The 22368-nt window shown below is 36.6% G+C and overlaps 1 protein-coding gene across 3 annotated transcripts in view; it reads left to right on the top strand.

Annotated features, from left to right (window-relative positions):
- krit1 (KRIT1 ankyrin repeat containing) overlaps window positions 1-18998 on the top strand; it is a 47099-nt gene extending 28101 nt beyond the window's left edge. For 2 of the 3 annotated variants that reach the window (XM_059972292.1, XM_059972293.1), the window contains exons 8-17: window positions 531-674; window positions 2771-2927; window positions 5220-5327; window positions 8014-8170; window positions 9058-9209; window positions 11443-11609; window positions 12961-13048; window positions 15698-15904; window positions 17040-17156; window positions 17793-18998. In XM_059972292.1, coding sequence (XP_059828275.1) covers window positions 531-674; window positions 2771-2927; window positions 5220-5327; window positions 8014-8170; window positions 9058-9209; window positions 11443-11609; window positions 12961-13048; window positions 15698-15904; window positions 17040-17156; window positions 17793-17882 — 1387 coding nt within the window. In that variant the 3' untranslated portion in view covers window positions 17883-18998. The remainder of the gene's footprint in view (window positions 1-530; window positions 675-2770; window positions 2928-5219; window positions 5328-8013; window positions 8171-9057; window positions 9210-11442; window positions 11610-12960; window positions 13049-15697; window positions 15905-17039; window positions 17157-17792) is intronic. The other variant, XM_059972294.1, reaches the window with a different exon arrangement.
- Window positions 18999-22368: the final 3370 nt, after the last annotated feature.

Raw genomic sequence — 22368 nt, 5'->3', positions numbered from 1 at the left:
GCTGTTATCTTCTTTCAGCCATGATTACATCATACATGCCAGTCTGTAACTGCTACAGGTTCATCTACCTTATTCCGTATAGTGCGAGCATTCAAATATAAGACCTTCAGTCCTGTTTTCACCCTTTTGGATTTTGTTTGCTTTTTATTTTGCAACTCATCTTTTTGACCACAATTTTGCTCTATCATTAGCCTCGCGTTGCTAGGAGTCTCACTCCACATAGTCTCTCTTTCTAAACTCAGCACTATCACTTCGGTTTCTGGACCCGTGCCAATTTTGTTTAAACATACCCAAACAACTCTAGACAACCTGCCTGCAAGGATATTGGACCCCCTTGGGTTCAGGTGTAAGCCGTCCCTTTTGTACATTTCATACCTTCCCCAGAAGTTATCCCAATGAACTTGTAATTTCTTTTGACTTACAAGGAATGGCATATAAATTAAAGGAAAAATAATTTATTTGTGCTTTATATGTTTCTAATGACAATTTTATTTGGAAGGGTAGTAATATGAATTTGATTTCTCCTCAAGGGAGCGACAATGGGTGGATGATTTTCCCCTGCATCGCAGTGCCTGTGAAGGTGATACAGAGTTATTGAGCAAACTACTGGATAGTGGCTTTTCAGTTAATCAGTTAGACAGTGATCATTGGGCTCCCATTCATTATGCTTGTTGGTAAGTTGTTTTACTGTATACAATCTAAAAATCATTACTGGCATTGATAAAGCCATAAGTATAATTTCACCCATTGTTTTCTTTTTTGCTTGAGTATTGGATGTTTTGGTAAATGCAAACACATGCATTACAGGGTTCATCATTGGAGTTGGTCAGTCTTGTTTGTCTACTTCATAATTCACATCTTGTTGCATGTTCTTACATTTGTACTCCTATGTGCGTGCATTGTTTGGCTGTGAAGTTTTCCACTGTGGCATGTTTGATGATATGCTAAATAATGGTAATCCATTTCATGCCTCATACCACCTTCATCATCCATTGTTCTTCACCATTTAGGATGATCTCTTTTAAACTTGCCAACTAATCTGATATATAATAAGACATATACCCAAATTCTACTGTACTTTCTATTATTAGACAAGTCTTGCATTTGTCCTCAGATATAGTTTGTCTTTGATTTTCTTCTGGCTATAAAGTTCTGAGTATCCCTTACAGTTAACTATTTTGAAAGATTTTTAGCTTGTGTACCATACTTCCAGCTTTTTGATGTCAAAGCATTCTTAAATATGGTTAAGGTGTTTATTCATTCAAAACGGACCCATTGCAGATGCAAAAAATAGGAAACAAAACAGTTGCTGACAATATTCAGCAGGTTACACTCATATATGGAAAGAGGAAAACTAGATGATAATCTTTCATTGTTTTTTCTAATTCTTGAATTGACATATTTGTACACCTCAATGTGTTGCCATCACATTTGCTAGATAGGTGAGCTCACTAACTTCATTTGTGACATAGATAACAATGATATCATTTTGATAGCATTTTGGTTCATTTTTTGTGGCAGCCACTTCAAAGGTAGGCAAAATGTGGTCTTGTTTCCATACCTTTTATTATTACACTGTACAAACTTATGACCAGCCCAGAGGAGAGAATAGAAGGATCCACACCTATCTGGAGTATCCAGAACATGCTAATCACAAGTTATGACGTAGACAAACAAGATAGACCAGTTTGGGTCCAAAAATGAGCACCAGCTCAATCTCCGCTCTACCATTTAAAAAAAATCTCATCTTGTTGTAAAACCAACATTTCTGTTCTATCTGCATTTAAAACTGATGATGTGTAGAAATGTGATGTACGGATCTATTTTCAGTAAACCCACATCATCTTCAGAACTTCAGTCATCTCCGTTGCACTACTTACAATTAAATCAAGTCAAGTTTTTTTCATATGCGCAAGTATGGTGAGTTGTAGAATGAAAAACTTGCTTTTAGCAGCATCCCAGGCGTGTAGGTTCAGACAACACACAAGACGTTCATAAGTCAGACAAGACAAAAAGCAGAAAAAACTATGCAAAAGTAAGACATTAGTGAGAAATAAACACAGAGACATAGGTTCAGGTCACGACCTGATGGGTTTGGAAAGTAGATGTTCTGGAACCTGGTGGTGTATGGTACTTCCTGCCTGATGGTAGTAGCAGATAATAGAGCATGATCCCAAAGGTGGAAATTCTTGATTACAGGTGCCACTACCTTGAGCCAGCACCTCCTATAGCTGGTCTCAATGGTGTGGAGGGTTGGGTCCATGATGGACTTAACTGTCCAGGACTCTGCGGGCTTTTCTGTTCCCGTGCATTGGAAATGTTATGCCAGGCTATGAAGCAACCAGTTAGAATACTTACAACAATATACATCTGCAGAAATTTGTTAGAGTATTTGCTGATATGCCAAATCTCTTTAAGTTTCTAAGAAAGTATAGGTACTGGCATGTCTTCCTTGTGCTTGTACTTATGTACAAGGTCCAGGACCAGTCACCTATGATATTAATATATAGGAATTTGAAGCTGCTTGCTCTTTCACTGGTGGATCAGAGGTGGAGAACTGGGATGTGCTGTCCCAAAGTTGCCTTTCTAAAGTCAACAATCATCTCCATGGTTAAATTAAATTGAGATGATACAGCAAATCAGTTTTCTTAAATATGAAAGAAAGGTTCCAAATCACAAAATCAAAATCATGTTCATTCGAAAAGCAGAAGTAATTGAATGTAAGTATACAACTGTCTTTTACATTTTCCTGTCACAATTTACTCATTAGGTATGGAAAAGTTGAAGCTACTCGATTCCTATTAGAAAAAGGAAAGTGTAATCCCAATCTTCTAAATGGACAACTCAGCTCCCCTCTACATTTTGCAGCTGGTGGAGGGCGTGCAGAGATTGTGCAACTTCTGCTGCAGCATCCAGAGATTGATCGGGTATGATTCAGCAATTTCTTTGCATCACTTTCTTCTTGTCTTCATGTGAGCTACACTTTGAAAGCTTCTTTCTTCATTATTGAGTCATAGAGCTGCATGTTTGTACAAGTTAGAAACAGGCCCCTTAGCTCATCCTATCTCTGTTGACCATCATGACTATCTATACTTTCACCTTCACATCCTTCCATGATTTGCGTATTCAGGTACCTGTTCATATACCTTTTAAATTTTGTTACTGCTCTTGCCTCCACTACCACCTCCAGCAGCTTATTCCACATATTAGCTACTCTGTGTGAAAAATTTCTTTTGCCCGTGAAGTATACCGTATGCCTTCCTCACCAGCAACTTACATATTTTGAAACTTCCAGGGAACTATATACTTTACCTCTAGGTCTCTATTTTCAACAGCACTCCCCAAGGCCTTGCTCACACTATGAAAGCGATAAGTAAGGTACAGGTTGAAAGGCTGTTTCTATTGGTGAGTGAGACTAGAACTAGGGGGCATAGCCTTGCAATTTGGGGCAATAGATTTAGGATGGAGATGAGGCGATACTGTTTCTCTGCCAGAGAGTAATGAATCTGGAATTTTCTACCTAAGGAAGCAGTAGAGGCTACCTCATTAAATATATTTAAGACACAGATAGATTTTGGCATAACAAAGGAATTGAGGAAATGGGGAAAAGGCAAGGTAGCTAGAGCTGAGTCTACAGCCACATCAGCCATGATCTTATTGAATGGTGGAGCAAGCTTGTAGAACCAGATAGCCGACTTCTGCTCCTATTTCTTATATTCATAAAAGCGATAGTGGATGTATTCAAGGCTCTGAAAATCATTGTTATTTCATTACCCTGTAGAACATTATTGAGAACAGGAATGGAGCTGAGGTTGGTATCAAATATAAACTTATTAAATTATGCAGCAGATTTAAAGGGCCTTGCAGCTTATTCCTGCTCTTGTTCTTTATTTTCTTATGCCCATGTGGATACACTGTTTCCAATGGGATGCTTTAAGTTTAGTATTGAACTCTAAGCTATACGTAATCTTTGCTAATGCCTTAGGAGAAAGGACCAAGCAGAACTTTGTGTGGGACACAGAGTCTGTTAAAGATTGTTGACAGTTTGATGGGATAAATATAGATGCATATTGAATATAATGTGAGGTTATTGACTTTGATATGAAAAATAATAAGATATTTTTTAAAATAATGTATTGAGAGTGATCTTGGTGTGCTAGTGTATGAATGACAGAAAGCTTTCATGCCAGTATTGCAGAGTTAGGAGGGCAAATGGTATTTTCCCTGTATTGAAAGACGATTGAATTGAGAGTTAGGAAGTTGTCCTGAAACTGTACATGCTGTGGTAAGATTGCGTCTGAAATTCTATGTTCAGTTTTAGTCTCATTGTCTAAGGAAAGATGGACTTACCTTGAAGGTATTGAGTATAGGTTTGCTAGAAATGAATATAAGGAAAAAGAACAGGAGAAATCCAGGAGCTTTCCTGCCATTCAAAAAGATAATGGTTTAGCTATTCATTGATTGCAATTCCACATTGTTGCCTGGTCCTGATTCTCATGTGGTATAAAAATCCTTTTGTCCTTGAATTTACTTAATATTTCATTCACAGTTCTCTGAGAGAGTATGAAGATTATAATCCTCCTGTCTGAGATGAGAAAATATTGTCTGATTTCTCAGTCAGTTTCTCTGGATTTCTAGAACCATATACTGAAGTGTGGACCAGATCTGCAACAATTTCAAAATGTGTCATCCAATGACACAGGTTCTCCCAACATACCAGATGGCACCAGGCTGGCATGAAATATTTCCTGTGAAAACATCTCACTGCTCTTGGGTTGTAAAAAAAAATGTTCTCTGCTTCATTTGGCAGTAAAAATAGTCATGTACCTTTTTATTTTGGGAGGATTTAAAGAATCGGAGTCACTGCATGCCGTGTGCCAACAAAATTTTTGCATGTGCTATCTTGGGCACATGTGCCATAGGTTTGTCACCCCTGATAGACCATACTAGCTTTCTTGCTAGTTATCCTCTGCTTTCCTGAAAGTTTGTTTTATAGTAATTGGTAAAGAGAAAGGGATCCAGGGGATTCATTAAACAATGTAAGAGGCTATTAGTTACTATCACAGTTCAATTGGCTTCTTTATCAGCTCTGTAACAGTTGCTTACGGATATGTTCGCAGACAAATAACTTTGTGTGGATCATATTTTAATAATGGATATAGCATCATAGAATGCTTGCAAATTGTGGTGAGTTATTTTATGCATATTTATTATTCTAGCATATTGTGGACCAGCAGGGCAAGACATCAATACAAGTCTGCAAAGAAAACAAACAGAATGATTGGGAAAAAACATTACAACTTCTTACTGATGCACTGAATAAGCCAGTAAGTTCATGTACTCTTTAACTGCTTGAACTTTGTTTTAGATAGATCCTAGGCTGTGTGTTTTATCAGTATGCTGATATTTAATGGACTTGGTCATTTTTACTTCGATAATGAAAACATAGCTTTAGTGTTTAGTTTGTGTCTGATATTTAATCATAGACTTATATTTTGTTTATTACTTTATAAGCATCATGTTGCTATGTACAAAAATTTGCTGTTATACTTTAACCAGTGTTTGAGATTGCATGTTTTTAGAACAGTAATATCTGGTGAAAATCTTCAAAACTTAGGAATGAATATTTAATTTTAAAAATCTTAGAAGGATTGTGTAAATGTACCAAATTTTACCTACCTTGTAATAGTGCTTTGGGCCAAAATAAGTTGGTAAGGTGGGAACAATAATCTGTTCTGATACATTTGTTGACTAAGGTGAGTCAACTATAGAAACCCACACATTTCTGCAGATTTCTAATTTTCTAACCAACATGCACATTGGTGGATTGAACTAGCATGAATATTGTAATTATTGATAATGAAGGCCATAAGTTGTTGAAGATGGCTCAGCAACTGAATTTGGAATAATGCCCCCATAAGTGTAGGAAGTACAGAAACCATATTATTGCTATAAAGTACAAAATTGTGATACTCAATGTATCTTGCTGTTAATTGTCTCATGAACATGTACATTTCCAAAATCATGTAGAGGTTATTTTATATTGCAGTGCAGAATATTACAGTGCAGATTATGATACCAATGAACATTGAAGTGGCGCATTAAAATATACTGCAGGTCTGGATTTTACTGAATCTGACCTGTGAATTTCTACCCTCATGCACATACCAACTGTTGTGACTGTCATCAGTCATCAGAGAGAGACTGAAGCTGGTGATACAGAAGTCTTTAATTCAGCTCAACAATCTGGTGTTCTTCCAGAGATTCTCTCAGTAGAGTCTCGTAAACTCAAAAGTACATCACACTTTTATACCCTTAAAATCAATAGGTGATTCAATACAGTTTCAGTAGTTACAATAACTTTGTTTACTTCAATACTTTGGGTTGACAGTGCTTCCTCCGAATTGCACATCTACTGTGGGAGAAACCTCTGGGACAAACTAATTGTCATAATATCAGACTAGTCTGCAAACTTCCTTTAACTCAAATCACAATGGTGCAAATTACTTTACCTATTCCCACATCTGCCTGTGAGGGGTTTGTACATTCTCCTTGTGACTGTGCGGGTTTCCTCTGTGTGCTCTAGATAACTCCCACATTCCAAAGACATACAGGTTGGTAGGTTAATTGGTCATTGCAAGTTGTCCTGTCATTATGCTAGGATTAAATTACGGGATTGCTGGACAGTAAGTAATTGCTGGTCGATAAGTAAGTACGTGCATAAGTAAATAGTTGCCACCGTTTGGCTGATGTATATGCAAATATAGTCAACATTTTGCAAGTCTTGTCTTTTAGTCTGGTAAGTAGCCTGTGCTTTCAACTTCAATTCACTGCTTGCAATATACAATAAGAACTGAAGACTGGTTCTTGCTTGAATTGATACCTGCTATATTCACTTAACTCTAGAATACTCCCTAACACCAACAGAAGATGTTGATATTATATCGTTACCTTATCTGCAATTACAAAAATAATTTTGCCTACTGAAAATGTCCTGAGCATAAAGGACCTTCAGTGATGTTAGTGATACTGTATGTTTGGGTGGGCCAGCAAAACTGAAGATCTCGAATAGATGGTGAAACCACAACATCTCAGCTTTATTGTCCACTGTCAGTTGTTCAGTGTTTCTCTGTCTAACTTGCAGAAAACTTTTAAAACTATTAAATTCAAGTGAACAATTATATCATTAAAAAGAAATTTAAAAAATATAAAATCATCTAAACATATTTAAATGTTAAAAACATTAAGGGAAACAAAAATCAGAATAAGGCTGAATATTGCTGGCCTATGTAAGTGTGTGTGTGTATATTAAATAGTGAAGTAGTGCAAAAACAGAAATTGAAAAAAACATTAGCGAGGTAATGTTCATAGGTTCAATGTCCATTTAGAAATTGGAGGGCAGAGGGAAAAAGCCATCCTGAATTCTGAGTGCGTGCCTTCAGCTTCTGAATCTCCTTCTTGATGGTAACAATGAGAAGCGCGCATGTCCTGAGTGCTGGGGGTTTAAAATATTGCCTGTTCTTCTTGTAGTCCTAAAATTTCCAGTGAAATGAATGGATCAATGTGTCGTGGGTTCTGAGAGTAGATTCTTCACTAGAATTCCATCAAGCTTCTGTATCAACATGGGCCTTGATATTGAGTTCAACTGGCAGAACTTGTCTAAAGAAGGGTCTTGGCCTGAGAGGTCAACTGCTAACTCTTTTACATAGATGCTACCTGACTTGCGAGTTCCTCCAGCATTTTCTATGTGTTGCTTTGGATTTCCAGCATCTGCAGATTTCCTCATGTTTGTAACATATTAAGAGGTTTTTCATTTGTGCAGGATTCATGAATGGGCTGACAATTCCAGGCAGCAAATCCTGCGCTTACGTTTCTCAGGGAATGCTTTTATGAATTTGTCTTTTATGGTGTTGATTAGAAGTTCATTTTGTGTTATAATCAGAAGGATAAACTTTTCAGAAACATTTAAAATATAGTTAAATTTTAACTTGTACTTTTTTATTCTTTGATTAGTACGAGAAAGTTAGGATTTATCGTACTGATGGGTCATACCGTGCTGTTGAACTGAGGCATGGTAACAATACAACAGTGCAGCAGATTATGGAAGGCATGCGGCTTTCACAGGAAACACAACAGTACTTTACCATCTGGATCTGCTCTGAGAACCTCAGTAAGAAAGTTAACAAAACAATTTAATATGTGGTTATTAATATTGTCATGCAAGTTAAATGGCCAGATATTGTCAGGGATGTAATTTTCAATCCGTTTTTAAAATAGAATAAAATAAAAATTGTAAGCATGGTATCAGGAGAAATTTTAGTAAGCATTTTGAAACATAGCTAATTATTTTGATTGTTTTCCAATCCTGAAATAAGTTATATTTGTTATTTTTGGCATTTCTGAGATCATAAAAATCATAAAACTTTGTAACTCAAAAACTGTCCTTTTTGGTCCACCTTGTTCATGACATCATCTGAATTATTCTCATTTCTCTGCACAAGTATATATAACTCTCCAATCCAGGTACTTGTCCAAACACCTTTCATACACTGTAATTGTACCTGCCTCCAAATCCCCGAGGCAGCTCATTCACTAATCTTTGTGTGAAAATCTTACCACTCAAACCTTCTGTTAGATCTATCATAAATTCTGAATACAATAGAGATATTTAACTTGCTTTGATCTTTTTGTGCATTTTGTCAATTTTGTTTTTAAAATGAGGATACTATTCACTGTTGCCTTTGAGCATTCACCTGTCGTGAACTGAAAAGACTATGGGACAGTTGGGCCATTTTAATGGTACAAGCCTACATTCAGCAGAAAATAGATTAAGAGCACCCAAGCTCTTATTTTTGAATACTGAAAATCTGTGGGAAAGTTGGCTTTCACGCCATCACTCTGAGACAGTTATATTTCAAGTTAATTCCCAGAAATGAAATGTCTGCGTGTAACCCACTGAAATTTCTCACTTTCTGATTATTGACTTCAAGGCATATCAGTTTTTTTCATAGATGTAAGCTACTGCTTCATTAAAATAACATGAATTTCTTTGTCCAGGTTTGCAACTCAAGCCATATCATAAATCACTTCAGCACCTGCGAGACTGGCCGGAAATTGTTATGGAATTAACATGCCTTGATCCTCATTTGGAAAAGCCACAACTTTTCCTGCGTAGGGATGTGCGACTTCAGCTAGAAAATGAGAAGAAGGTTAATGTTCATAGATTGTTTAGTTAGTTACATATACATTATTACATACATCACTATTCTTTCACTGCTAAAAATAACCCTTAGTCATAGTAATAAAGATAGCAAACTTTGACTTGTAACAAAAATTTATTTCAGTGTTTGAGGAAATGTGTTGTTTTGGTAAACTGTTTCTACAATGGATCTGGTGTTATAACTCTTGATGGTTCTCAATGCTTTTTCTGCTCCTTCCACTGTTCTCTTGTGTACGATGATAACTGAGAAATAATTGGGATAAGTTCTACTCACTCCCCTCCCCATACCACTTTCATTTTCATGGTTTATTTCTATTTTGTTGATTTTTTTTTTTGCAAAGTTTAAAGTAAGATTTTTATAGTCACATATAGGTCCTTTGGCCAACAAGTCCATGTTGACTGAGGTGAGGTGCCCACCCAGTTAGTCCCAATTAGTCCCTGATTTCAGCACATATCCCTTAAAGTCCCCCCTACCATATACCTATCCAAGTGCTTCTTAAATCATATTTTTAGAACCTGCCTCCACCACCACTTTCTCTGACAACTCATTCCATATAATCTCACCACACCACTCTCTGTGAAGAAAAAGTTTCTTCTCGTCTCCTTTTTAAATCCTTCCCTTCTCACCCTAAATCTATGCTTCTTTGTTTTGGACTTCCCTCCTCTTGCGGAAAAGACTGTTGCCATCCACCTTATCTATGCCTCTGAGAACTTTATAAACATTTCTGTAAGATCACTCCTCATTCTGCCACATAAACAGAAATAAAGACCCAGTCTGGCCAACCTCTTCCTAAAGTCAGGACTTGTAGTCCTGGCAACATCCTTATAAATCTTTTCTGCACTCTTTCCAGTTTAACCGCATCTCTTCTATAGCTGAATGACCAAAACCATATACCATACTCCAAATTATTATATCTGCCCCACTTTAGTTCATGAAACTGGAAATAATTTTCATTTTTAAACATGCTTGGGATTAAAATGTTGTTCGAATTTAAAAACTTTAATGTCAAGGACCTCAAACCTGTTGTGAAGTGAATTGATAAGAAATGAGAGTTTGCTTTGAATTTCTTACATGGCATTCTAAAATTATAATTAAAATCAAAATACACTATGGTTTCTAAACTATAAGTGGACTCATCAGTGTCTGCAGTTCCATTATTCCTTGATCAGATTCAAACAGAATCTTTAATTTGCAGTCACTGGGTGTTGCATGTTCAAGAATTGGAAAACAGTGAGCAAATCATTCCTGCTAGTCTTCCCTTGTTGACATTACCATTGCAGCATCTGCAATAGCCTGGCAGCATGGGGCTGTTTCCCTCAGTCCATGGATTGTGAGGTATGGCATTACCTTTCCAATTACCTTTGCAAGATTACCAATCTTGGAAAGGTTGGCATTAAAATAATGCAAAAAAAAGAGAAAGTATTGTATTGAATTGGTCATAAATGTAGTTTTCACTTATTTTGACCTATTTATAATTAAGTGTTTTGGAAATTATAATGTATTGATTGTAACCATTGCAATTTTGCTTTAGTAATCAATTTGGGGTCTTGTCCACTGATGATTTTATGTTATCACCTATGCTGACGTGGATTTAATATTGTATCAAAAATGTTTAAGCATAGTTTACATGGTGCTAGATACATAATCTACATATTAACTTAAAAACAAAAAGAAATACTCATTTGTTTAGGCAGCATTTGTGGAAAGAAAAATAATTAATGGTTAAGTCAAAGTCCCTCATGAGAACTAGGAAAGTGGCATTCTGCCTTCTGCCCCCTTCATTTCCTGTCTTGATGAAGGGTCTCAGCATGAAATGTTGACTATTTATTCTCATCCATAGATACTGCCCATCTTTCTGAGTTCCTCTAGCATTTTGATGTGTGTTGCTCATAATTTCCTGCATCTACAGAATGTCTTGTGTTTAGGAAAGTGAAAAAAACAGTTGAAGTTCTAGGGACCTTGGAGAAAGGTTTAGTCTCATATTGTTAAGGCCCCCTTCCCTCTCCATCTGTGTAACTTGCAATCATTCAAGACATCCTTTTCTGCACCCCATTGTTTTCCCAGTTCTGATAAAAGGTCTTTAGCCCGAAACATCACTCTGTTTACCTTTCCAGAGATGCTCTCTGAGCTGATCATCAATTCCAAGAATTTCCTTTTGTTATTTCAGACTTCCAGCATCTGCAGTTTATTTTTTGATTTTCATATGTTTTGTTTGTTAAAGGTGGACGATCCATTGGCTATCCTCATTCTATTTGATGAGGCACGTAGTAACCTGCTGAAAGGATTATATCCGTGTGCTGACAGTCAGTTGATAATTTTGGCTGGTCTCCTCCTTCAAATCATCTATGGAAATTATGACAGTAAAAAGCATAAGCAAGGATTCCTTAAGTAAGTTTGCCTATTAGTGATGGACAAGGCAGATAGAGCAAATCTACTAGAATATTTGTTCAAGATTTTTAATGACCTTACCTACTACCTCCATCTCACAATTGATTATTTTGGTTTTCTGGCTGAGAAACGTAACATTACTTCAGTGCTTTAAATATGTGCATCTCACTCAAATGATTGTCCCTTTGAAACCCTGATTGTCTATTTTACAATAATAACATGAATAAATGAAAGCAAAGTGATCCAGTTCCTATTATTACAGGAAGTAAACATAAGCTGTCACTTTTTGAAACATTTTTCTATTACTAATGAAGTTCCATTTAGAACTGTCCCTTTGGGAAAGACAGCATATACTTCAGGGTGGTTCAGGTTACCCCAAGAATATTAATAGTGCAGTACTTAATTCTGGATGTCATGTAGATGATTATACTTCCTTTTTGGAGATTGAAGTAGTGAAATAGTTTCATATTTACTTCTGACTATTTCTGACATTTCAAAGCCTAGATGCTTAAAACCACAGTGAGCAAAGCAACTCCGAATTGTCTTATTGCTTATTTCGTGCCAACTATCAGTGTCAAGAATCACTGCTTTTTGAACACACAGCTGATGCTGTTTAAATACTGTTCTCTCAGAGCACAGTGTAGTGTCTTAACAGCCACACAAGTTAATGTGACTGATGCTAGTTAGAAACTGTTCAGCAATGGTCTCCTGTCACAATTAAATAGCATAGTGTTCCAAATAAATGAAGGGATCCTCAGCTATTTTCTTGATTACCGTTTGTTCTTTAAGAGTTGTCCCAACTAACATATTGTACATATGGAATTTTTTTCCCTTCAGAGATTTGGTCTTTTCAATTTTTAAACTTTGGGATTGATTTATTGAGCATGGGAAGAATTGACAAAGATAGATGTAGTTCTTTTTTTTTGTAACTGCTATTTTCCTCAATAATGAAATATAGTTCTTTGCGAATTTCTCATGTTTTAATGAAGTAAATAACCCCATGTTTGTGAATACTCAGTATCACTTTGCAGTTTATCAGAGGCAAACAGAATTCTTTGTTCACCTAATTTGCTTAAATGTGTTCTTCCTGTTACAGAAACTATACTTAATTAATTTCCCTTCCCATGCAAAGGGATTCTCAGGGAAATTAACTGCAATTACGGAGTTCATCTTGACTAAGATCAAATAGTTTCTGTAAAAAGCAAGAACTTTATTTTGTTATTTGACAAAATATTTTCCCTCTGCATCTTTCAGTGTTTAGCTATACTGTTGAAGTGAACATTGTGTGTCTGTTATCTGTGTTTGTTGTTTGCTGTAGTTCTAACTTGTTTCTGTTTCTTAACATTTTTAGTGAGGAAAATCTCAAATGTATATTACCATGCACCAAGGTGAAAAGCAAGGGTCCACATTGGATTGGTAGGATTCTACAGGAGTATAAGGTCAGTTTCAAGTTATTCTTTAATATTTATCATGCTGCTTTCTAAATGTAATACCATTTGAATTGAATGAAATTAACTTTACTTCTTACATCCTTCACATACATGAGGAGTAAAAATCTTTACATTACATGTCTGTCTAAGTGTGCAATGTGCAATCATAGTAATTCATAATTTATAGTATATAGAACAGTCAATATAATATAGAAATACACTCAAATCAGCATGAGTTCATCAGTCAGATGGCCCGGTGGAAGAAGCTGTACCGGAGCCTGTTGGTCCTGGTTTTTATGCTACGGTACCATTTCCCGGATGGTAGCACTGGAATAGATTGTGGTTGGGGTGACTCGGGTCCCCAATGATGCTTCGGACCCTTTTTTTCAAACTAATTTTTGTAAATGTCCTGACTCATGGGAAGTTCACACTACAGATGCGCTGGGCTATCCGCACCACTCTCTGCAGAGTCCTGCGATTAAGGGAGGTACAGTTCCCATACCAGGCAGTGATGCAGCCAGTCAGGATGCTCTCAATTGTGCGCCTGCAGTAAGTTCTTAGGACGTGGGGACCCATACCAATCTTCCTCGACTGTCTGAGGTGAAAGATCAAAGGTTCAAAAGTCCAACAATGTCAGAGAAATGTATACAATATACATCCTGAAATTCTTTTTCTTCGCAAACATCCACGAAAACAGAGAAGTGCCCCAAAGAATGAACGACAGTTAAGTGTGAGAACCCCGAAATCTCCCCCCCCCCAGCTCCCTGCTCCCGTGTGTAAGCAACAATACTCCCTTCTCCCACTGGCAAAATAAAAGCGCACCCTCATAAGTAGGATTTGCTGTTATTTCGTATTTTATTAAATGTTCAGCTTATTTACGCTTTTAATTCACCTATGTCCATGAGTTAGAAGGAAAAAGTGATGATCAGCTTCTTTCTCTCTATTCCTCCGATGTACAAAGGTGACTTACGGATACTGGAATTTCTCCTGATCAATAGTGTAACCTATGTGTTTTGTTTCATATCTGTGCCAAAATTAGCATAAGTGGAACAAAATGTTATTCTCCTGTACATTCTCCAGATAATAATGTGACATGTAAATTAGTGAATTAAGAGAGGTGAATTTACATTTGAATAAAGAGAAGAGAATTGTACCATAGAAAACTAATGTACTGATTTCAAACTGCCATATTTCCAATTTTTATAATATCCATCAGCAAGAATGTAGTTTAAATTAAAACAGAAAATAATGATCAGGTCATTATCATCAGGTCATATCTATGCTAATGTGAAAGAAGGCTTAGCTCCTTGGGTTAATGATCTATTATCAGACCTGATGAGTCATTGACCCTAAAATACTTAATTTGTTTTTCTTAATGTTTATCAGCATTTTCTGCTTTATTTCAGATTTATAGCTTTTATAGTATTTGGTGTCTATGGTTTGAATATATAATTCAAATTAGAAGTCTGAAACAAATTAATAAGTGGAAAAAGAACACCTAATTAATCTTTCTTGAATACTTGCTACCAGCAGTGTCTGTGCATGGTCTTTACTAGACAAATCCCAAATGATCCATTTATCCTGTACTATTTCTGAGGTTTAAATTGCAGTATTTACCAAAATTTCATGTAATCCCTCTCTTCATAATAAATTTGATGACCTGTTTTCATTTGTTACCTAAACCAAGGAAGAATGTCATCACAGCTCCACCAAGATATCATAATTATTTTAAAAAATCTCTACATTCTTATGGTAAATGTCAAGTATTTCAAGTTAATTATTTCAAGATTTCTTTTAGTTAGTAACTGCCTTGTTAATCCCTGATACATTATGTGGACCTTTGGGCACTTTTTTAAACAAGGTATATTAAAGCTACACAGATAGCTCTCAAATGTGAGCCATCAAAAATACACCATTGTGAAATCTATGTTACAATTACCTTCTCTTTTTTTAAAAAAGTAATTTAACCTCTCCTAATTCATTGGACAACATTAGTTGCTTGCCACTCCTCTGGCACCATACCTGTGACTAGCAAAGATACACAGACACTACCTTTTTCCTAATCTTCAGATGCCCTAGCATCTTAGCATGCTTTATTCTATTTAATCCTCTGTACCCTTCACTTGGGTAAATACAGGCATAAAGTATTTACTTAGAATATTACCCAAATCTTTTAAGCACGTTCCCTTCTTTATCCTTGAGGAGTTCTATTCTCTCCTTAGTTCTCTACTTGCTTTTGATGTATGTGTAGAATGCCTTGTGATTCTCTTTACTACTCAAGGTCTCTTCATTACTCATTCTAACTTTCCCAAGTCCCTTCTTGACTTCCCTTCTGCCTCCTCTCTTACCCTCGAACTCCCTGTCATATTAATGTAAAACAGTATGTAGTAATTTGCAGCTTTTGAAATATTTTCAGTAATATCTTTCAGCACAAGTTTGACAAACCTTAAAACAATAACACAGTGGAATTTATTTTAACAATGGAAAAATAAACAGGTTTTTCATTGTAAATTGTTATTTTTAACAATAATATTTGATGCGCTTTTTTAAATTACCAAGTAGATGTGAAACTGCTTTACAAACCTCATTCTCTCCCTTTGAGCATTTGTAATTTTTTTCCTTTGGAATGCATATCTAAAAGAATGTAATCTCTAATAGGGCTTAAGCAGCCGTGAAGGGATTAGTAAGGAGATGCACCATCTTCAACGACTCTTCCTGCAAATTTGCTGGGAATTTCCAACCTACGGAGCAGCCTTTTTCACAGGACAAATATATACCAAGGCTAGCTCAAGTGGTCATAAAGTTGTCAAGGTTTATGTAGGTGTAAACACAAGAGGTCTGCATTTGCTCAACATGGAAACAAAGGTAATTTTACTGTATAAATCCCAATAAGTTCATAATGTGACAAATGCAGGTTAATTTAATACTTCCAGGTGCTTCCTACATGAAATTGCTTTCAAAGTAAAAACTTGTAACAGCAACTTATATTAACTCCTCAAAAAATAACGACTTGGATTTATATAGTGCTTTAGAAGCATTAGCAAAGATATTTTCATTCTAGTTTGCTGGTCAGAGTAGATGATCAGAGTTGGTGAGAGTAGATGAATGGATTGTTGGTCAGAGTAGAAAGGTTAATTCATATCCTAAAAGGCAAGAGTGACATGCAGATATTTAAAGAGAGAATTCCAGAACAAGGGAATTAGTATTTAAGCTAGTCATCAGTGATAGGTTAATTTAGTTCACAAGCAGAAAAACCCAGAGTCAGTGGGATTTTGATAATCTTAGGAGGATATTAGGACAGGAGGGAATTAGAGATAGGGAGAGGAAAGGCCATGGAATAATTTGAAAGCAAGATTAAAATTTTAAATCTGGCAATTGCTTCCCAAAATCTCCATGCACATAAGTGAAAGGTGAAGAAGATATTTTGTTGGGGTACGTTTGCAGAATTTTGGATGTTCAGGTTGTAGCCAGTATACATTTGAATAACGAGAAAGCATAGATGAGAAATTCAGCAACAACTGATGTGCATCAGGGCTTGATTCAGGGGATATTCTGAAGGAGAGAATTGGTATCTGATGTTCTGGATCTCATCTTGAGGTCAAAGGTTGAAACATTCTGTTGTAGTTTTAGTTATTTGCTGAGTCGGTGGACAGGAAATGAAAATTATGGTAGAGATCAAAAAACGTGGCTTTGGTTTTTCAATGTATATTGTATATTTGGAAGACATTTTTTTATTGTGAATTTGTAGAAATAGATGCCATGATTTGATTGTTGCGAAGTAACAACTAATAAATTAAAACTGGTACTGTTCAGGTTAGAACATGAGAAGAAAGGGAAGCCCTTTCCCTATCTGACTTGTATTACTATTGCACAGATATACTGTATATACTTTGACCATTTATGATGGGAATTGTTCATTGTTGCTGATATTTGCTGAGTACTTTAGAATTACAGAAGTGATTGGTGGTAGTTTTTTTGATACATCTTGAATCCTTGTTAGGCTTTGCTGATTAGTCTTAAGTATGGCTCCCTCATGTGGCAGTTGGGTGAAGCAGATGCCTACTTTCAAATTCACAGTTTGGAAAATAAAATGAGCCTTGTTGTACACACAAAGCAGGTAAGAAATCATTATGAATAGTGAGGTAAGTATAATTTCTTTTCTCAATTTAAAACAGTATCAGGAGTTGGTACATAATCAGTGACAATAATAGTTTAGGTGAACAATTATCAAGTTCAAGTTTAGTTTATTATCATTCAACCATATACATGTATACTAGTAAAATAAACAAATGTTCCTCTGGATGAAGGTGCTCAACACAGTACTGAATAACTCACACACGTAACACATAAGGTAGTATTACCACAAGTAAATGAACAACTAATAAGCTGTGTTTATGACACAAGTTTAACAATTAATGCATGATGAGACCTGGGTGGTGGCAGAAGTTCAGTAGTCTTATGGCTGGGGAAGAAGTTGTTTCCCATCCAGCCGTTCTTGTACTAATGCTACATACCTCTTGCCTGATGCTAAAGAGATGGTTGGGCAATGGGAGGGATCATTGACAATGCTAAGGGCTCTGCATATGCAGCACACCTGATAGATATCTCTGATGTGTGGAAGAGAGACCCCAATCATCCTTTCAGAGTATCACCTTTATCAAGTAAATATGTTACTCTATAAATAAAATAGAGTGGAATTATTTCATTTTCTCTTTTTATATTTCAATTACATTTTATTTCTTGTTTCTTGCAGGCTGGTCTAATTGTGAAGTTACTGATGAAACTAAGTGGCCAGCTAAGTGTAAATGAAAGAAATTTGACAGAGAGACATGGATATGGATAACCATTAATTACCAGTATGGCTTATCTTGAGCATGTATTCTTGATGTCCTAATGTGTTTTGTTTATAAGAAATTAAGAACAAAAATGCCATTGTCACTGTGTATTTTTGAAAATGTATATTTGTATGATACTGAAGAATCACAAATACTGTATTTCTTTTCTGTGTTACTTTAACAAATGTTTCATGTGTATCAACTGTCTATTAGAATATTTGCATTACTTCATTTTGTTAAAGAAATAAACTTTATTCTGAAATTGGAACAAATGCCACCCACAAAGTTTGCATGTGATGTAATAGTTGATTGTTAAATACCTTTTTTATACAAAGCAGTTTAGAAATACACTCAGTAGCCACTTTGCTAGGTGCATCTGTACCTAATAACACAAATATCTAATCAGTCAATCTTGTGGCAGCAACTCACTGCATAAAAGCATGCAGAGATGCTTGACGTTCAGTTGTTCAGATTAAATGTCCGAATGGGGAATAATATGACCTAAGTGATTTTGACCATGGAATGATTGCTGGTGCTAAGGCAGGATGGTTTAAGTATCTCAGGAACCATTAATCTCATAGGATTTTCACACACAACAGTCTCTAGAGTTTACAGTGAATGGTTCAAAAATAAACAAAAAACATCCAGTAAGTTGCAGTTCAATGGGTGAAAACGCCTTGTTTTGAGAGAAGTTGGATGAGTACGGCCAGATTGGTTCAAGCTGACAGGAAGGTAGCAATAACTCAAGTTACCATGCATTACAATGGTTGTGTGCAGAAGAGCATCCCTAAATGCACAATACATCAATTCTTGAAGTAGATGGGCTGCAACAGAAGACCACACAGGGTTCTAAGGTGTACCTAATAAAGTGACCTCTGAGTGTATATTGTAATTTTAAAGGCTTCATGCAATTAGTTATAAAATAAAAGATGAGTTCAAAAATGGTTTATTAATTAATTCATGTATTACTGTTACAAAAAGTTATTTTGAAAAATACCAGATTAAGTGCTAGATCAAATTTGTTATGAATTAGCTTTTTAATTTAATGGATTGTTTAAAAAAGCCAATATAATTTAGGGCTTTGCCTCAATGTTTTATAATTAAATTATTTTATTTGAATAGCATACATTAGTTGGAGTACATTTAAATATATATATAGATATCTTTTTAAATTTTGGTGAGCATATAAAGCTACAATGGTTGACGTGTTGGGGCTTTGAATGAGTCAAATGGAAATGGAACCTGAAGATGTAACACTGAATACAAAGAAACATAGAGGGGAGGCCCGGTGGGAAAATCTTCCTGAACATACAATATATTGAGTTTTTATGCCTTTTAAATAATAGCAGGTGTTTAACAAATTTCTACTATTACAGTTGCAGAGCTTACTAAAGTATTTTGGGTGTGAATTAATGGTTTCATAGAATTACACATTTGCAAAGGAACCACATCTTACTGACAAAATCAATTGTGAATGTTCAATCACTTTTGTTGGAACAAGGTTCACATTAGTATTCTAAAAGCTTCTGAATACACAACCCCGATGCCACCTTTTACCACAGTACTGTGATGAATAGCCATTTTTATATAAAACACCGCAGTTATTGTCTTGACCATGTTTGAAATGCTAAGTGACAAACTAGTCACTCTGGAACCTTTATTTGATCTCATTCTGAGGGACACAATGTGCTCCCTATATCAGTGAAACAATGGTGCAAAACATCTTGTCATTTTAAAATGTTTAATGCTTGGTTCAATTGCCCAGATCTTGACCCATTGTATATACATGACTGGCTTTTTGATGCATTTCAGTTAACTCAGCACTGTTTTTGTGTTTGGCCATCTGCCAAAGTGGAATTTCCTGATGGCCAGCCATTTTAATTCCTATCCCATTCTGATCTGTCAGTCCATAGCCTCTACTTTTGCCATGACAAAGCCACTGTCAGTGTGGAGGAGCAACACCTCATATTCCATCTAGGTAGCCTCCAACCAGATGGCACATTGATTTCTTCTGCCTGTAATTTTTTTTCCCTTGCCCTTCCCTGTTCGTCTATTCCCCACTCTGATCCCTTACCTCTTCTTTTCACTTGCCTATCATCTCCCCTGCTGCCCCATTTCAAAGGTACATTTAACGTCAGAGAAATGCATACAATATACATCCTGAAATGTTTTTTCTTTGCAACCATCCACAAAAGAATGACGCCAACGAATGAATGACAGTTAAGTGTTAGAACCCCAAATCTCCCCCCTCCCATTGCTCAAGGAGCAGCAAAGCAATGATCCCCACCCCCCCACCAGTGAGGAAAAATAAAGCAAGCACCGGCACCCACTACCAAGCTCTCAAGCATGCAGCAAAGTTTCAGCAAAGATACCAATTTGCAGTACCCCAAAGACTATTCGTTCACCTGGTATTTGACATACCACAGGCTCTCTCTCTATTAAGGGAGAAAGAGATGTCTCCGCTTCATAGCTTGAGGGGAGACATAACAAACATCTCACTAACTTACGATGTTAGAAGTCTGTTGCGTTGCTTTTTCTGAGCTCTTTGCCCAAAGAACTCGGGTCTCTGGGCACAAAGCCAGCAGCCAGCTTGCTGCTTTCGATCCAACGTGTACTCCCACGACAGACCAGATTCCTGTAGAGACACCGACCTTCAGTCCTCCCGTCTCCAGAGCCACAAGGTCCCGGAGCTCCTGAGCTGATCTCCTAGGCCGCATTGAATAACGGCCAGTCGTGAGAGCGGGTCCCTTTCCCACAAACAGCCGAAGTCAGCATGTAACTCCAGGTCAGGGTCTTCAAAAGAATGCTGAATCTGAAAAATAGAGATATTAAAGATAGAAATAGAGCTGTTTCCAAAGATGCGTGCCAAGGAGTCGCCATTAGGCGCCACTGTCTCCTTCCCTTTCTCCTGTGATCCACTCTCCTCTCCTATTATATTCCTTCTCCACCCGTTACCCTTCCCACTCCATTGGTTCACCTATTGCCTTCTAGCTAGCCCTCTTCCTCTCCCCCACCTTTTCATTCTGATCTCTTCTCTCCCACCCCCCCCCCCCCACCTCCTTTCCACTCCTGATGAAGGGGCTCAGCTGGAAATGGTCGACTGTTTATACATTATACATGCCTGACCTGCTGAGTTCCTCCAGCATGTTGTGTGTGTTGCTCTGGATTTTCAGCATCTGCAGAATCTCTTCTGCTTTTGACACTGGTTCTTGTTTTTATTAATGGTCACTATACCTTATCCTTTTCTACTCTCTGCTTATGGCTGAGGTGCCCTAACCAACATGAGAGGGTGGAAAATTGTTATTTTCTCTTAAGGTAAAGGTTGAGAAAGGAACTTAGATACTTTATTGTCACCAAACAATTGATACTAGAGCATACAATCATCACAGCGATGTTTGTTTCTGTGCTTCGCGCTCCCTGAAGTACAAATTGAATTAAATATAATAGAAATTTAAATTATAAATCATAATTAGAAAACAGAAAAGGGAAAGTAAGGTATTTCAAGTCAGGTCCAGATATTTGGAAGGTACGGCCCAGATCCGGGTCAGGATCTGTTCAGCAGTCTTATCACAGTTGGAAAGAAGCTGTTCCCAAATCTGGCCATACGAATCTAAATGCTCCTGTACCTTCTCCCAGAGGGAAGTGGGACAAAAAGTGTGTTGGCTGAGTGGGTCTTGTCCTTGATTATCCTGGCAGCACTGCTCCGACAGCATGTGGTGTAAAGTGAGTCCAAGGTTGGAAGATTGGTTTGTGTGATGGGCTGGGCTATGCTCACTATCTTCTGCAGCTTCTTTCGGTCTAGGACAAGACAACTTTCATACCAGGTTGTGATGCATCCTAGAAGAGTGCTTTCTACGGTGCACCTATAAAAATTAGTGTGGGTTAAGAGTGTCTGAATTAATGAAGGGAATTACCATGTTTGATGCTTCTTCATTCTTGTAGAGAAGGGATATTTATCAATTTTAAAACTAGAAAGCAGTCATTGAATTAAATTGAGGAAAAACATACTTGCATGAGTTTTTGGAATTCATAATATGCTGCTCTGCAATAGATCTGAAGTAATTGAGACACTTAAAGACAAATGAATCCTTACACAACAGTCTGTTAAATTAATTAGAGAAAAGATGAATCAAAACCTCAGGGATGGAGGTATAGTAGTGAACAATTTGGTGCTATTAAAGTTAATTTGGCTATATTACCTTAAGTGCCTGCATGTTACAACAAAAGAATAAGGTATTAGCTTTATCTGCCTTTTAAGTAATGTTTTATTTTTGTATTTAATAATTATATATAGTAAACAGATTATGTATTACTTTTAAACTAAAGTTTGCTGCTAAATTGCTTAATCTCTAACTTTCTTTTACTTTGGATATTAAGTAAATAAAGTCTGTTCATTTTAGTGGAAATAAAGGAATAGGGAAGGCCAAGTCCAGCTGGGCTCTCCTCTTGATAAAATGCTTGAAGCATAGCTAAGTTCTAACAAACTCTGCTTTA

The sequence above is a fragment of the Hypanus sabinus genome, chromosome 6 (assembly GCF_030144855.1).
Source record: "Hypanus sabinus isolate sHypSab1 chromosome 6, sHypSab1.hap1, whole genome shotgun sequence".
NCBI lineage: Eukaryota > Metazoa > Chordata > Chondrichthyes > Myliobatiformes > Dasyatidae > Hypanus > Hypanus sabinus.
The sequence above is the reverse complement of the archived record's forward strand: the minus strand, read 5'-3'. Positions and strand labels throughout refer to the sequence as shown.